This window comes from Bufo bufo, chromosome 2, assembly GCF_905171765.1.
Source record: "Bufo bufo chromosome 2, aBufBuf1.1, whole genome shotgun sequence".
Classification (NCBI taxonomy): domain Eukaryota; kingdom Metazoa; phylum Chordata; class Amphibia; order Anura; family Bufonidae; genus Bufo; species Bufo bufo.
The window spans coordinates 259,473,192-259,490,206 of NC_053390.1; the positions used below are offsets into that span (position 1 = coordinate 259,473,192).

Consider the following 17,015-nt stretch of genomic DNA (forward strand, 5'->3'; position numbering starts at 1 on the left):
GGATATCTTATCGGTATGTGTTAATTTCCCGGTACCTCCACTCAGCTTTTAGAAGGGGCCGCAGTACTGAGGCCTTTTCTTAGTATGCCAATCACAGCGCAGTACATTGTATAGTGCCTCTGTGTGGTATTGCAACTCAGTCCCATTCCCTTGGATGGGACTGAGCTGCACAAAAGCCATATGACCAGTAGATGTGACTTCACAGGACTGCATTCATGTAAGACCCCATTCACCAGTGTATTCAAGATGTGTATTCTTTCCCATTTTTTAAAATTTTTATTTTAAGGTGCCATTAACCCATGGTGCTGTACATATGAAAAAGTAGTATATGCATAATATAAAGTAAAGGTAACACTACACAACTACAATAAACATGGACTGACTTTGTGTCAGGCTGATACAGTGGGGTAGGACCCTGACGTGAGGGCTCACAAGCTACAGTAGATGAGGGTGCAGACATGCTCAAATGGTTGTGCTTTTTGCAACAGGGTTATTGTAGGTTGTGGTTTTCAGGCTGCTTATGGGGAATGAACGGGAGAAATCTTGAAGATGATTGTATGAGGAGCTGTCAGAAAGCGAGCAAAGAAGGAAGTCTTGTGGGGATGTATCGGGAAAGTAAGTCAGAAATGTAAGGAGGGGACAGTTTGTGGACAGCCTTGTATGTCATTGTTAGTTTTTTAAACTGAACAGGTTGGGCAATGGGCAGCCAGTGAAGGGATTGGCAAAGGGAAGAGGCCAGGTGGTATAAGAGTGAGTATAGATTGGAGGGGCATAAGGGTGTTAGGTGGGAGATCACAGAGGAGGAGGAAGAAGTAATCTAGATGGGAGATGGGGATGTAAGCTGGCCATACACATTAAATAAAAGTTGGTTGATGGTTGAACACCAGTTAAACAAACAATCATCTGGTGAATGTTCATTTCACCAACACGGCCATCCACCCTTTTGTCCATATTGGCCATTACATTTGTACAAGCTACCCTTACACGTTTAATGAAATCAGGCGATGGAAGAAAGATCTTTCTGGGAGCGTTCTTTCAAAGAAAGCTCTTTAGTTCATGAACGATCTTTCTTTGAACAAAAAATCTTTTATTCGACTATCGAACGAAAATATTAAACGCGGCTGGCTTCTTTAATGGTCTATCATCTTTCGGCTAACATAATCATTTGTTTTTATAGATTGTAGTTGTTGGCATCATTTTAATGCAAAGAGATGTAAGAGGACAAGTTCAAGAGGAGCATGTTACCATAGGAGTTTTGATGCAAATGGAAGTAGCCACATGGAGCGGTTGCTGGACAAAGAGGTCAAGGGAAGGCTTCTTGAGGATGGCTATGATGGTGGCATGTTTAATAGAAGAAATACAGTGCCTTGCAAAAGTATTCACCCCCCCTTGACTTTCTTCGTATTTTGTTACATTACAGCCTTAACTTTAATGTTTTGTTAATTTGAATTCTATGTGATGGATCAGAACACAAAAGTCTAAGTTGGTGAAGTGAAATGAGAAAAATATATAAATAAAACTATTGTTTAGAAATAGAAAACAGAAAATTGTCATGTGTGTATGTATTCACCCCCTTTGTTAGGAAGCCCATAAAAAGCTCTGGTGCAACCAATCACCTTCAGAAGTCACATAATTAGTGAAATGATGTCCACCTGTGTGCAATCTAAGTGTCACTTGATCTGTCATTACATATACACACCTTTTCTGGGAGGCCCCAAAGGCTGCAACACCTAAGCAAGAGGCATTCCTAACCATACACTGCCATGAAGACCAAGGAACTCTCCAAACAAGTAAGGGATAATGGTGTTAAGAAGTCAGGGTTAGGTTCTAAAAAAATATCCAAATCTTTGATGATCCTCAGGAGCACCATCAAATCTATCATAACCAAATGGATAGAACATGGCACAACAGCAAACCTGCCAAGAGACGGCCGCCCACCAAATCTCACGGACCGGGCAAGGAGGGCATTAATCAGAGAGGCAGCACAGAAACCTAAGGTAACCCTGAAGGAGCTGCAGAGTTCCACAGCAGAGACTGGAGTATCTGTACATAGGACGACAATAAGCCGTACGCTCCATAGAATTGGGCTTTATGGCAGAGTGGCAGGAAGAAAGCCATTACTTTCAGCTAAAAACAAAAAGGCACGTTGTGAGTTTGCGAAAAGGCATGTGGGAGACTCCCAAAATGTATAGAGGAAGGTGCTCTGGTCTGATGAGAATAAAATTGAACTTTTCAGCCATCAAAGAAAACGCTCTCTGGCGCAAATCCAACACATCACATCACCCAAAGAACACCATCCCCACAGTGAGACATGGTGGTGGCTGTATCATGCTGTGGGGATGTTTTTCAGCAGCCGGGACTGGGAAACTGGTCAGAGTTGAGGGAAAGATGGATGGTGCTAAATACAGGGATATTCTTGAGCAAAACCTGCACCACTCTGTGCGTGATTTGAGGCTAGGACGGAGGTTCACCTTCCAGCAGGACAATGAACACACTGCTAAAGCAACACTGGAGTGGTTTAAGGGGAAACGTAAATGTGTTGGAATGGCCTAGTCAAAGCCCAGATCTCAATCCAATAGAAAATCTGTGGTCAGAATTAAAGATTGCTGTTCACAAGCGCAAACCATCCAACTGGAAGGAGCTGGAGCAGTTTTGCAAAGAGGAATGGACATAAATCCCAGTGGTAAGATGTGGCAAGCTCATAGAGACTTATCCAAAGCGACTTGGAGCTGTGATAACCGCAAAAGGTGGCTCTACAAAGTATTGACCTTAGGGGGGTGAATAGTTATGCACATTGACTTTTTCTGTTATTTTGTCCTATTTGTTGTTTGCTTCACAATAAAAAAACAAAAACATCTTCAAAGTTGTGGGCATGTTCTGTAAGTTACATGATGCAAATCCTCAAACAATCCATGTTAATTCCAGGTTGTGAGGCACCAAAAATATGAAAACAAATTAAGGGGGGTAAATACTTTTGCAAGGCACTGTACTAGAATAAAAGGCTAAATAAAGACACAGGGTCATTTATCAAATCGGATACGTCAGTTTTGTGGTCTAAAATAGTTACAAGTCATGGTAACTGTGACATTTTCTGCGACATTTGGTCAATTTTACTACATTTGCTGTTCTACACCACTTTTCACAGTGGTCTTTTTAAGAGCTAAAAGTGAGATTACACCTGGATTATGGCTTATTTACGTGCGACTTTTGCAAAAAGGCAACCCCCTGGTGTACTTTTACACATAAGGTGTAAATTACATTGCACTCATGCCACATATATTGTTAGAGGTTTTCCGGGAATTTGATACTGATGACCTATTTTCAGGAGAGGTTATCAGTATCTGATTGGTGGGGGTCCGATACCCAAGATCCCTGACGATCAGCTGTTTAAGAAAGGCACTGGCGCTCCTGTGAGTGCCATGGTCTTCTCCATGCTTACCAAGCATAGCTCCATGCATTGTATAGCGGCTGTGCTTGGTATCGCGCTCAGCCCCTTTGAAACTCGCTACCTTCTCAAACAGCTGATTGGTGGGGTCCCGGGTGTCGGACCCCCAACGATCAGATACTGATTACTTATGCTGAAGATAGGTCATCAGTATCAAAATTCCGGAAAACCCCTTTAAGATGCACCACTTCATAAATTTGGTGCAGGCACACAAGGCAAAGCCAGACTTTGACACAAAGACAACCTTAAATGATAAATGACCCCCTAAATGCCCAAGTATGAATGCAACCTATGCACTTGTATTCTATCTGATTGGAATTCCTCTGGAGGAAGCCGTATATATTCAAGGATTAATCTCACCTAAAACATTCTAGGATATGACATCATTGCAATATTAGATGGATCTGACCTTTGTGATGCCTGAAGATTGAAGCTGCAGAGACATTAGGAAAGCACCATGTTGCTTTGGCTGCTGTTGTAACCACTTGGATTTTTGCAGACATGCGGGGGGCAACTGATTATAACTGGCCAACCTTGTGGCTGCTGCCAGAGCCAAGAGTAAATGGTGCAGTGATTGTTCCGGTGTGGATAGTATTTAAAATGATCTGTTTTAAATTAATATCATGGTCTTCTTGGATTTTGATAATTGAATACTGCATATATTGTCTTATTCCATAGGGATATTAAACCAGAGAATATTCTCATTGATCGCACTGGACATGTTAAACTAGTAGATTTTGGATCAGCAGCAAGACTGACATCAAATAAAGTGGTAAGTGCATTGGTTCTGTGAGCTGTATCTATCTGATATTCATATTTTACTGCTATGTAACACATTTGCATTTCAGATGAATTCACAGCTGCCTATTGGGACACCTGATTATATGGCACCAGAAGTACTTATGGTGATGAATGGGGATGGAAAAACTGCCTATGGCCCTGAATGTGACTGGTGGTCTTTGGGCATCATTGCCTATGAAATGTTTTATGGAAAATCTCCATTTACAGAGGGGACAGCCACAAAAACGTTCAACAATATCATGAACTTTCAGGTTACTAAATGTTTCTAATTTTCCCCAAAAGTATTTATCAGGTGTTTTTATGCATTGCCTCTTTTAATTAATTGTCTTGTGATTTAATTTCTTTCACAGCGTTTCCTAAAGTTCCCAGATGAACCAAAAATCAGCAAAAATTTTCTTGATCTTATCCAAGGTTTATTGTGTGGACAAAGGGAGAGATTGAAATATGAGGACTTGTGCTGTCATCCATTTTTTGCAATTATTGACTGGGACAATATTCGGAATAGTGAGTGTAAAAAAATAATGTAAAATGAATGCGTGTTCTAGTGACTATGACAAAAACATTGGGTAAGATTTACTATGCTAAATGTGACTTTCATTTTGCATTAAAAACGGCTCATCCAACAATGGGGCGCAGCCTAGCAGGAAAGGGATACTATTTATGTGACAATATGAGCTACAATTTTGGTGCAAATGTTTGACGCAACTTAAAGGGGTTGTCTGACCTCAGACAATTGATAGCATATCTCTAGGATATGCCACCAATGTCAGACAGGACGGGTTCCAGAGACGGTACCCGCACCTATCTCCAGAACGGGACCTCCAAAGTGAAAGAAGGGCAGCCACACATGCGCCGCCACCCTCCATTCATTTCTATGGGAGTTCCCATGTTTCGCAGACTGAACATGCTCGTATGAAACTGGCCTAAGGCCGAATGCACACGGCCGTGTTCCGCCGCCGAGAGCGGTCCGTGGTATGCCGGGCTGGATTCCTGTTCAGAGCAGGAGCGCACGGAGTCATTGGTTGCTATGACGCCGTGCGCTTCATACCGCCGCTGCACTACAGTAATACACTCGTATAGTGTATAACTGTAGTGCAGCGGTGGCATGAAGCGCACGGCGTCATAGCAACCAATGACGGCGTGCGCTCCTGCTCTGAACAGGCATCCAGCCCAGCATACCGCGGAACACGGCCGAGTGCATTCGGCCTAAGAGTGTCTAATGCTGATGTATAAAAATCATACCTGTTTAGATGATAATCGGCACAGTCTGCGCCCATATCATGCACATCATATTTCTTTCCTGTGGTGCATTTCTTGGTAAATTACGATTACATAAAATTGCTGCTGCAAACATAAAAAAACATAGTGCCATAGTTTATGATTTTGGCCAGGCTATGGGGATTTTTTTTTTCCTTACTGCTGGCAGTGCCAGCTCAGCTCACTACTCAAGAGAGCAGAGGTCCAGTTGGGAAGCAATCCCTGGGGTATGATCCAAGTCCTGATTGTCCACACGGCTACACACCACCTTCTCCCAGTCACCTCCGGTTCTTTTGATTTCCCACCGGGATTCTGGGGCCTCCTGTCCAGTGGGCAAATGGTGAATTAACTGAATTTGAGTAATTTCCCAGCCCTGCCTATTATATGTGGTGTAAAAAGGCAGCGGTAATGACATTATACAAGGGTCCAATCTTTTGGACCCTTCTATCATGTGATCGCTGAGTGTCCCATGGCAGCTTTGCCAGTAACGAAGGCCACTGTTTTCTGCTGTAAAGGACTTAAAACTGCAAAACAGAAGAAAATTGTGGTGTGTATATTCCTCTGCTGTCTTATATGACCTCATGAGGAACATATTACATTAAAATTATGCGTAAAAACAAATAAATCAAACATAACAATTGCACACCTCACCATGCACCCAACCCAGTTGACCTGTTTCATTGAGAATATACATATTACATGCTTTGGTGTGAGTTTGCAAGTCTAAAGAATAAAGGACTAAATCAGGTGTGAAAAAATATCCCTATCATAAGATAGTGCAAAAATGTATTTGGTATCTAAAGCATAAAAAAAGTTGCGGCCATTAAGTGTGCAAGTTTTGCTAAAAAGGGTCTGGTCATTTAGGACCAAAACACTGGTGGTGAATGTATCAGAAGTGTATTGAGCTGGCATGCGGTTGTGCAGAAGCCTGACTCTTTTATGTTAGCCATGTCACAGAATGTGCAGTTTCCTAGGTAGCGTTGCTTTGTGAAGATATGGGTAAACATCCTTGTCATCGATTAGGTAATTAAAGGGAATCTGTCACCGAGTCAAACATCCTAAAGGGGTATTCTCATCTCAGACATTTATGGCATCTGCACAGGATATGACATAAATGTCTGATAGACACAGGACCCTCACCTGTCTACAGAACAGGGGTTCCCTGAGCCCCTTCCAGCGTGGTGAGGCCACGGCTGAGCTCTATGGGCTATGCTGTTTCAATAACTACCAGGTAATCAAGCACACATATCCAAGTGGAGACACCACGGGTTAGAATTGAGCATTTAAGGACTGACCATTTAATCTTGACCAAATATTTTTTTTCTACATAAAAAAAAATGCTAGAAAAACAAATAAAATGTTAACTAGCAGAAATATATCCAATTCTGAAAGGACGAGAGACTCTTCTTTGTGCACACAGGTGTGAAAAGGAGGATTCTGTCCAGAATATCGCTCAGAAATAGAGCAGATAACAGTGCAAAGTGTACATTCAACATAATGAAAAAGAATCAAAGTGCAAGACTATTTGAAAAGCATGTCATCCAGATATGCGCCTAAAGGGAAAGATTAGTCCACAGTGTCGTCATGCGTATCTCCATGCACCATGGCTTCTTCAGTGAATGGAGCTTAGCCCCGCCCAGGCCATTGATACTAGTCGTGACGTCGCTGGGCCTGCGGTAAACAGCGAGAAGGCCACGGCGCTACTGCCAGCGCCTCTGCCTTCTCAAACAGCCGATCGGCGGGGGTCCCGAGTGTCGGACCCCCGCCGATCAGATGCTGATGATCTATCCAGAGGATAGATCATCAGTTTAAAAAAAAATGCAGAACACCTTTAAAGGGAATCTGTTAGCTCCGAAACACCACCCAAATGAGATTAAATGGTGTATAGCAGGGCCGCACCGCCAATTAGGCGAGGTGAGGCGATCGCCTCAGGTGGCGCGGCCCTGGTTGCAAGTGGGGGGGCAGCAGGAGTGGAGATGAGTGGAAGCGCTCATCTCTATATTCATCTGTAGTGCTGTTCTCAGGACAGCGATACAGATGGATGTGCTGTGGGGCAGGGGAGAGGCATCTCCCTTCCCCGTTCCTCTGATAGGCTGCTGGCCTAGTGCTGTAAGCCTATCAGAGGCCAGTGCAGGTGCGATGACGCTATTGCGCCGCCTGAGCTGTACAGCGTGGGACACAGTCCGGGAGAAGCCTGCATCACATCGCTGCCAGCCTCTTGGAGGTAAGTATATGTTTTCCTATCGCCCATGACAGCACCACCGGAGAGAGGAGGATCCGCCCCACAGAGACAGGAAACCTGCAGAATAAAACGGGCGGGCATACTCCTCCTCGTCAGTGTGGTTTCCTGTCTCTGATGGGAAGCCTGCAGAGCGACATGCTGGATCCTTCCCTCCGGTGGGTCCCCCACTTACCTGCGATCCTGGAAGCTGCAGCAGAGGCACATCTGAGCTCCGGAGGGGGCGGCAGTGTGCGGGGAGACGGCGGCATGTGTGGCGCCGGAGGAAGAACGCTGACCACCAGGGGGAGGAAGAGGAGCGGCTCCGGCTGTGAGTAGGCCGTGGAGCGCTCCTAAAGTCACATGACGCCGGCTGTGACGTCATCTGCAGGCGCCTATGAGAGGTGCACGAGTTTTCGGCCCGGCGTCTATTCCGGCTAGAGCATGGAGGATGAGAGCCTTCAGAAGCGATCTGAGGATCCCACAGTTCCTGCCCCAGCTAAGCCCAAGAAAGTGGGGGCAAAGAAGAAGAATAAAGAATGTGCGTTATGCAGCAAGGGCTTGCCATCTGAATGGTAAGATGGAAAATGTCTAAACAAAACTGTTGTTATAGCTTAGACGGAGTATCACTGGGTAATTACATTTTGACCTGCAAACCTGTGTAATTCATTTCCCAGGGATAAGAAGATGTGCCAGCCCTGTATAGATAGGACGGTGGCTGAAGAGTCTCCCTCATTTTATAAGTGTTTGCAGACGTTGGTGCGCTCTGAGATTAATGCATCCCAGGTAGCCCAGAAATGGCAGAAACCTAAAACCAGAGCACCTTCCAGAGAACCCCCATCGTCAGACGAGGGTGAGATCCCTTCTTCAGTATGTGGTCCTTCTGATATCTCGTCACAGGACTCGTCAGGGGAAGAAGAAATAGGGGGGAGACCCTGTTTTCCGGTTGAGGACACCGAGAAACTCCTTAAGGCTATTCGCTCGACTATGGGCATAGAAGAAATTCGGGAGCCCCGCTCAGTTCAGGATATTATGTTCGGGGGGTTGGAGTCCCGGCAGCATGGTACCTTTCCAGTGCATAGGAATGTATCAGCTCTGATTAAAGGAGAATGGAAAAAACCCAATAGGAGGGTATTTATTTCCAGGAGTCTCAAGCGTAAATATCCTTTTAAGGAGGAAGATTCTGCGTCTTGGGATAAGGCACCTAGGATAGATGTGGCTATATCCAAAGTTTCCAGGAAAACGGCCCTACCATTTGACGACACGGGAATCTTGAAAGACCCGCTGGATAAAAAGGCGGATGCCTTTCTGAAAGGGGCCTGGGAGGCATCTACCTCTTCCTTTAGGCCTAGTATAGCCTCCACCTGCACGGCCCGGTCTCTTATTGTATGGTTGGATGAGCTTGAATCCCAATTAAAAAATAGATGCCCCCGTGAAGAGATATTAGCCTCCCTCCCTACAATTAGGAAGGCAGCAGACTTTCTGGCAGATGCCTCAGCCGACTCAGTTAGATTGGCGGCCAGATCAGCGGCTTTGTCAAATTCTGCACGGAGATCTCTTTGGCTGAAGGGCTGGTCTGGAGACATGTCTTCTAAATCCAAGCTTTGTGGTGTTCCATGTGAAGGGGAATACCTTTTCGGTCCAAGTCTGGACGACCTGCTAGATAAAGCGGCAGACAGGAAGAAAAAGTTTCCGGGGTTTCAAGGATCCTTTTCTAGCAGAAATAGGTTTAGTCGGTCCTTTCGTCCCTTTAGGGGTAGCCAGGAACAGGATAGGAGAACTAGGGAGGACCGATTCAGAGGTCAGAGGAAAAATAGAAATTTTTTCTTTAACCAGTCCTCCGCAGACAAGAGAAAGCCTGAACAACAATGACGCCAGGATTCCGGTTGGGGGCAGGCTGAAGGGCTTCTTAACGGAGTGGAAGAAAATTTCCCTAAGTCCGTGGGTTTTAGATACAGTCAGCCAAGGGTTAAAGTTGGAATTCCTTCAGTCCCCTCCGGCCCGATTCCTTCCAACCATAGTCCCCCCTTCAGTCCTAGGGAAATCAGTGATACAGGCAGAAGTGCTGAATTTAATAGAGAAATCGGTCTTGATCCCAGTATTAAAGGAAGAAGTAGGCAGAGGATTCTACTCTCCACTTTTTTTGGTAAAAAAACCAGACGGTTCTTTCAGGACCATTATAAATCTGAAAAGATTAAATCAGTTCATTCAGCCCAAAAGATTTAAAATGGAAACAATACGATCAACAATCAATCTTCTTTATCCATTATGCTTCATGGCCGTTCTCGATTTAAAAGACGCATACTACCACGTCCCCATTTCAATAGAACACCAGAGGTTTTTAAGGGTGGCCATCCAGTTGAAAGGTCAACTGGAGCATTTCCAATTCCAGGCTCTACCCTTTGGCCTTTCCATGGCCCCAAGGGTGTTTATAAAACTAGTGGCGGAAGTAGCAGCCCACATAAGGGAAAAGGACATTCTCTTCGTCCCTTACCTGGACGACTTCTTAATAGTAGGTCAGACAGAAGAAGCATGCATCTGGGCAGTATCAGAGATCCGGGTTATCCTGAACAGGTTAGGGTGGATAATAAACGAGGAGAAGTCAAGACCCCGTCCATCGAGGAGGCAGACCTTTTTAGGCCTAATACTGGACTCTTCTCTCCAAAAAACCCTTTTACCTACAAGCAAGGTAGTAGTTATCCAGAACAAGATCCAGGATCTAACCCGGAGACCGGTTACTTCAGTAAGAACAGCAATGTCGGTCCTCGGCTCCCTCACATCCTGTATTCCGGGAGTAAGGTGGGCTCAGCTGCACTCCAGAGCCTTACAGTGGGAAATCCTGTCTGCTTGGAAGGAAAGCCGGTCCTTGAATGCGAAAATGGAGATCTCAGTCCAGACCTTACAGAAACTATCATGGTGGCTGGATACGGAAAATCTCGTCCAGGGGATCCCGTGGAAAACAGGAAGATTGGTGTGCCTGACTACAGATGCAAGCCCGTGGGGGTGGGGTGCCCACATTCAAGGAACCTCCTTCCAGGGTCGTTGGGACCCCCTACAAAAAGTAGAGTCCTCCAACCTGAAAGAATTAATGGCAGTCGGCCTTGCGATGAGGGCCTCCCTTCCGAAGATAAAAGGGAAGGACCTAAGGATCCTTTCGGACAACAGGACTGTAGTCTCCTATTTGAACAGGCAGGGAGGGACAAGATGCAGGGCTCTTATGGAGGAAGCCTATGTCACTCTGAGTCTAGCAGAAAGAATATGCACCTCGATTTCAGCAGTCCACATCAGAGGGGTAGAGAACAGACAGGCAGATTTTCTGAGCCGCCATACCCTGTCCCAGGGGGAATGGTCCCTAGACCCCTTTGTTTTCCAGAAGATAGTAGATCTCTGGGGAGTTCCCGAAATCGACTTGTTTGCCACATATTCAAACAAGAAGGTGGCCAGGTTCTATTCCCTAAGCAGAGCGGGATCCCCCTGTGGGATAGACGCCCTGACAGGAGTGGAATTTCCGCCTGGCTTATGCCTTTCCCCCTCTTCCCCTGATTCCCCGAGTTTTACGGAAAATCAGGGAAGAGCGGGCCACAGTAATCCTGATCGCGCCCTTCTGGCCCAGGAGGTCCTGGTTCACGGGACTCCGAACCATGTCTATCGCCGATCCCTGGGTGCTTCCGACGGTCCGGGGCCTTCTGAGCCAGGGACCAGTGAGACATCCAGCTGTAGACAGCCTACATTTAACGGCCTGGATTTTGAAAGGTGGTTATTAGAGAAGGAAGGGTTCTCTAATGCCTTGGTTTCTACCCTGCTAAAAAGTAAAAAGGAGGTTACTATAAAGATCTATAGCAGAGTTTGGCATAAATTCTTAAATTTTGCCCAGATCCAGTTAAGGAGCCTACCTAGGGTTGCTCCCTTGCTTTCTATTCTTGAGTTTCTCCAGAAAGGTTTAGAAATGGGTCTATCAGTCAGTACCCTGAGAGTTCAGGTCTCTGCCCTGTCGATTCTGTTTAATCAGAACATAGCTAGTAGCCCTTGGGTTGCCAGGTTTTTTAGGGCTGCGGAGAGGTCTTCCCTGGTGGTAGTTCCAAAAGCCCCCCCCTGGAGTCTAGAGGTGGTATTAAAAGCTTTGTCTGGGCCTCCCTTTGAGCCCATTGATTCTATTTCGATTAAGCACCTTACCCTAAAGCTATCCGTTCTGATAGCCTTGACTTCTGCTCGGAGGATTGGGGAGATCCAGGCCATCTCCATCAACCCTCCGTATACCTTGATTTTAGAGGACAAAGTTATCATCCGTCCTGACCCGGCTTTTCTTCCAAAAGTCGCCTCCAAATTCCACCGGTCTCAGGAGATTGTTCTTCCCACTCTCTGTCAAAATCCTTCCTCTGAGGAAGAAGAATCTCTCCACTGTCTGGATGTCAAGAGAGCCCTTTTGGCCTATCTGTCCTCTACCTCTTCCTGGCGAAAATCTTCCTCACTCTTCTTACAGTTTCAAGGGAGAAACAAAGGTTCTGCTGCCTCAAAGAGTTCTATATCTCGGTGGGTCGTGTCAGCCATCTCCTTATCCTACGTTTCATCGGGGTTGTCTCCCCCGGGGGGCCTAAGGGCCCACTCAACCAGGGCAGTGGCTGCCTCCTGGGCTGAGAGGTCTTCTGTTCCAATGGAGAAAATTTGTGAGGCAGCGACCTGGTCTTCCCCTTTGACCTTTTTTAGGTACTATAGGTTGGACTTGAACTCTTCTGGTGATCCTTCCTTTGGTAAAGGGGTTCTTCTTTCTACTTCCCACCCTTATGGATTACTCTAGTAAATCTCCGGTGGTGCTGTCATGGGCGATAGGAAAAAATGGTATTACTTACCGGTAATTTGATTTTACAGAGCCCATGACAGCACCCTGGGTTTCCCTCCCTGGTGGTTCTTCTTTATTACACGGGTGTGCAGAGAAAAAAAATAAAAATAAAAAAATTTTTATAAAAAAAAAGAATATATATAATATATGTTCCCTGTATACAAAATGCATGTCTAATTCATGTGGCGGCCTTCCTCCGATACTTGGAAAACTCACTGACGAGGAGAAGTATGCCCGCCCGTTTTATTCTGCAGGTTTCCTGTCTCTGTGGGGCGGATCCTCCTCTCTCCGGTGGTGCTGTCATGGGCTCTGTAAAATCAAATTACCGGTAAGTAATACCATTTATTCTTGTTATATAGTACAATTCAGGAAAGGAGCGCTATGGGGGCATCTAGGGGCACTTCTTATTGGCACATTATGGGAGGCACTATGGAGGCACCCACTAATGGCACAAAGAAGGGGTATTTTATATGGGGAAGGGGGAGAGGAGCACTATGGGGATGTCTATTGGGGGCACTAAGAGGGTATTTTATACTGACACATTATGAGGGGCACTATGAGGAAGGGGGAGAGGAGCATTGTGGGGGCATATATTGGGGGCACTAAAAGGGTATTTTATAATGGCACATTATGTGGGGCCAGTATGAGGGCATCTACTGAGGGCTCTGTATAGGGGCATTTTATACTGGGACACATAATGGGGGCACTATGGGGAAGGGGGGAGAGTAGCACTATGGGGGCACTAAGAATGGGTATTTAGTACTGGCAAATTATGGGGGACACTGATGGCATCTACTTGGGCACTATATAGGGGTATTTTAAACAGGCACATTATGGGGGCACTATGGGGAAGGGGAGAGAGGAGCACTATGGGGGAATAGACCTGGGGTATTTTATACTTGCACACATTATGGGGGCACTATGGGGATATTAGCTGAACTGGGGGCACTAAAAGGGGGTATTTTTTGTACTGGCACACAGAACAGGGGCATTTTTGTACTAGTGCACATTATAAGGGGACATTTTTTGCACTGGCACACATAACGGGGCATTTTTTGTATTGATGTCTTTTTTTGGGGTGCATTTTCTACTGTCACATTAGAAGAAGAATTATTACTACTGGGGGAGCATTATGATAGGCTTTATTACTACCGGGGGACTAGGGGAAACATGATGACTAGTATGGGCACTATGGGAGCATTATTGCTTCTGGGGCACATTAGTACTGTTGGGAAAACTATTACTACAAAGTGTGCTCTGGCAAAGAATTATTAGTTTGGACTTTGTGGAGCACTATTACTGTGGGGGCACCCTGGCGCAGTAGCACAGTTATATTTGGGGGACATTATCTTTACACTATTGGCGTCAGGGACACTACTTGCTGGGCGCAGTTAGTTTAGGACACTGCGTTACAATAATTATTGAAGGGCACTATCTGCATGGTACTAGTATTATCAAGGGGTCTCTTCCTGCAGTATAATATTGGGGAGCACAGCGGCCACAGTATTGGAGGTGGCAGGATGAGTTGTCCAGAAAGTGGGAGGATGATGGAAAACTAGGAGACGAGATATAGGTGAAAAATCATCATGGCGGTCTGGTCTGAATGGAGAAAATGAGGAAGAGATCAAAGGAGACGTCACTGGATGTAAGAGGTATGAGGCGTTGTATTACCCTGTATATTTTGTAGTGATATATGTAATGTTAGGAGGGATGGGATTAGGTTGAGAATTTGGTATGGTGGGGGGAAGGGGGTGTTGTTTCAATTTTTTTCTCAGGCAGCAGAAGGGCTAGGTGCACCCCTGGTGTATAGTGTAAATGATGCTGAGTCCGGTTATGTAATTTTTATCTTAATACTCACTTGCATTCTGACACTGTGCTCCCACAAACCAGCAGTAAAATGCATTGAGAGGACTCCCGAGCGCATGCACATAATGGAGAGGACTCAGAGGAGTCCTTTCAATGCATTTTACTGCTGGTTTGTGAGAGCACAGTGTCAGAATGCAAGTGAGTATTAAGATAACAATTATATAGTTGGACTTAGCACCACATATACTATACACCACTTACTCTAGTTTGGGAGTATTTTGGTGCTGACAGATTTTCTTTAAAGGGGATCTCCGGGAATTAAGAAAATAAAAATACTTAAATAATACTTTATTACAAATATATTCCCAAATACTTTTAATTAGTTATAATGGCTTGTTTTGTCTAGGGAGCAGTCATTAGGAGAAATAAAATGGCAGCTGTCCTATTAGTACACCAAAAACCTGTCCTAATCACACAGGAGGACAAGCTATTTCACAACACTGAGTTAAAGAGCTGCCTCATCCTCCTCTCCGATCTACTTCAGACCATAGGAGTCAAGCGTGTGGACAACAAGGGGTGCACTTTCATAACCGGTTGTTCAATAAATTTCAATTTATTTAATGACGACGCGTTTCGGGGTACCGCTGACCCCTTTATCAAGTCTGGATGGCTGATACGGCCGCTGTTCACCGGCACTTGGAGGACGCTCAGCGGCCGAATCAGCCATCCAGACTTGATAAAGGGGTCAGCGGTACCCCGAAACGCGTTGTCGTTAAATAAATTTCAATTTATTTAACAACCGATTGTGAAAGTGGGCCCCTTGTTGTCCACACGCTTGACTCCTATGGTCTGGTGTTCTTCTACTTCTACTGTCTACCCGACTGGCGGTGTGGCTCCCGCCCAAGGTGATTGGACAAGTTCAGGCTGCATCAGCCGTTAATCTTTCTCTTCTTATTGCTACTATTTGCTCCGATCTACTTGTCAGGGGTTATGATCCTGAATACAGTTTAATATGAGCTTCAGCTGAATCTCTAGGAAAGGAGTTTATGAGGAGACATGAAGTACAGAGAGGAGGGTGGAGATGTGAGTAATGAGCAGTAGCATTTGTATGCAGTCTCCATTACCACAGTCTGTCCTGTCCTGAGCTCCTTTCCTTCAGAGATTCAGCTGATGTTCTTATCTGTATTCAGGATTATAATCCCTGACAAGCAGAGCAGAGAGGAGGACGAGGCAGCTCTTTAGCTCAGTGTTGTGAAGTAACTTGTCCTCCTGTGTGATTAGGACAGTTTTTGTGTGTACTAATAGGATGGCGGCCATTTTATTTCTCCTAATGATTGCTCCCTAGACAAAACGAACCAATATAACTAATGAAAGGTATTTGGGAATATATTTATAATAAAGTAATAATTAGGTATTTTTATTTTCTTAATTCCTGGAGAACCCCTTTAAAGGGAGTCTTTCACCTAATCTGAGCTTTTTAGACCGCTTCTGTATCCCTGGTCCAGATCATGAAAAAAATACACTTTTTAAACGTATGCAAATGAGCTTCTGAAGGTGCCCAGGGGCGGTGTTACTGGGCGATGTGCCCAGAAAAAAAAACACCTTTCAGCCCTCTGGCCCGCCCTTCTGTCCTATTATTACCTCCTCCTCTGCCTCCAGCCGGCGGACGTCACGAGCGGCAAAAGAAGAAGTCAGGCAGAGGAACAGCTTTTCATATTGCGCATGCGCCGGCCGGCTGTCTTTAGTTGGCCGGCGCATGCGCAATATGAAAAGCTGTTCCTCTGCCCATAATGGGCAGAGCAGTGCGCAGGTGCGGGCCAGTTCCCAACTTGACTTCTTCTCTTGTCGCTCGTGAAGTCCGCAGGCTTGAGGCAGAGTAGGAGGTAATAATAGAACAGAAGGGCGGACCAGAGGGCTGAAAGAGGTGTGTTTTTCTGGGCACATCGCCCAGTAACGCCGCCCCTGGGCACCTTCAGAAGCTCATTTGCATACGTTTAAAAAGTGTTTTTTTTTCATGATCTGGACGAGGGACACAGAAAACAAAGGTAAACATTGTAATGGGGTTCAAAGAGTCTATAACCTGATCTGAGCTGTCTAAAACGCTCAGATTAGGTGAAAGACTCCCTTTAAAGAGGACCTGTCTCCACAAAATGCTGTATAATCTGCAAGCAGAATGATATATCGTTTTGTGGGAAAGGATTCAGTAAAACTTTTTTTTAAACTCTGCTATTTCTGAAATTAAGATTTATGATATTTGTTCAACTAAAATAAAATTAACTCCAGAATCATTGTGTTCCACATTCCACATGGAACCCCTCCAAATCTGACCTTCCCACACACTTAGTGCACGATGCTAGGATCCTAATCCCATTAAGATGACTAGATCAATGGCTGCAAAGAGTTGATCAGTTATGCAGGCTCAAGAGGTTAGCCAGTTGGGAGGTGAGGACATATCATAACTTTCTGAAACTATTGGAGGCTGTACAGGACAGCTCATGTGACTGGGGCACATTCTCAATCTAAGTATCAACATACTGTCAAGTGTTGGCATTATGTTTTTACTGTATGAATCATCATTTTGTAGCAGGGTGGATTTTATTTAAATCACTAGTCAGTAAGGCTTGATTTAAATCATAGTTTTCTACATAAAG

At 45.1% G+C, this 17,015-nt stretch overlaps 1 protein-coding gene across 8 annotated transcripts in view; it reads left to right on the top strand.

Moving 5' to 3' along the window:
* CIT (citron rho-interacting serine/threonine kinase) overlaps positions 1-17,015 on the top strand; it is a 155,903-nt gene that overhangs the window by 26,506 nt on the left and 112,382 nt on the right. For all 8 annotated transcript variants that reach the window (XM_040416520.1, XM_040416521.1, XM_040416522.1 and 5 more), the window contains exons 7-9: positions 4,124-4,217; positions 4,294-4,497; positions 4,597-4,750. In XM_040416520.1, coding sequence (XP_040272454.1) covers positions 4,124-4,217; positions 4,294-4,497; positions 4,597-4,750 — 452 coding nt within the window. The remainder of the gene's footprint in view (positions 1-4,123; positions 4,218-4,293; positions 4,498-4,596; positions 4,751-17,015) is intronic.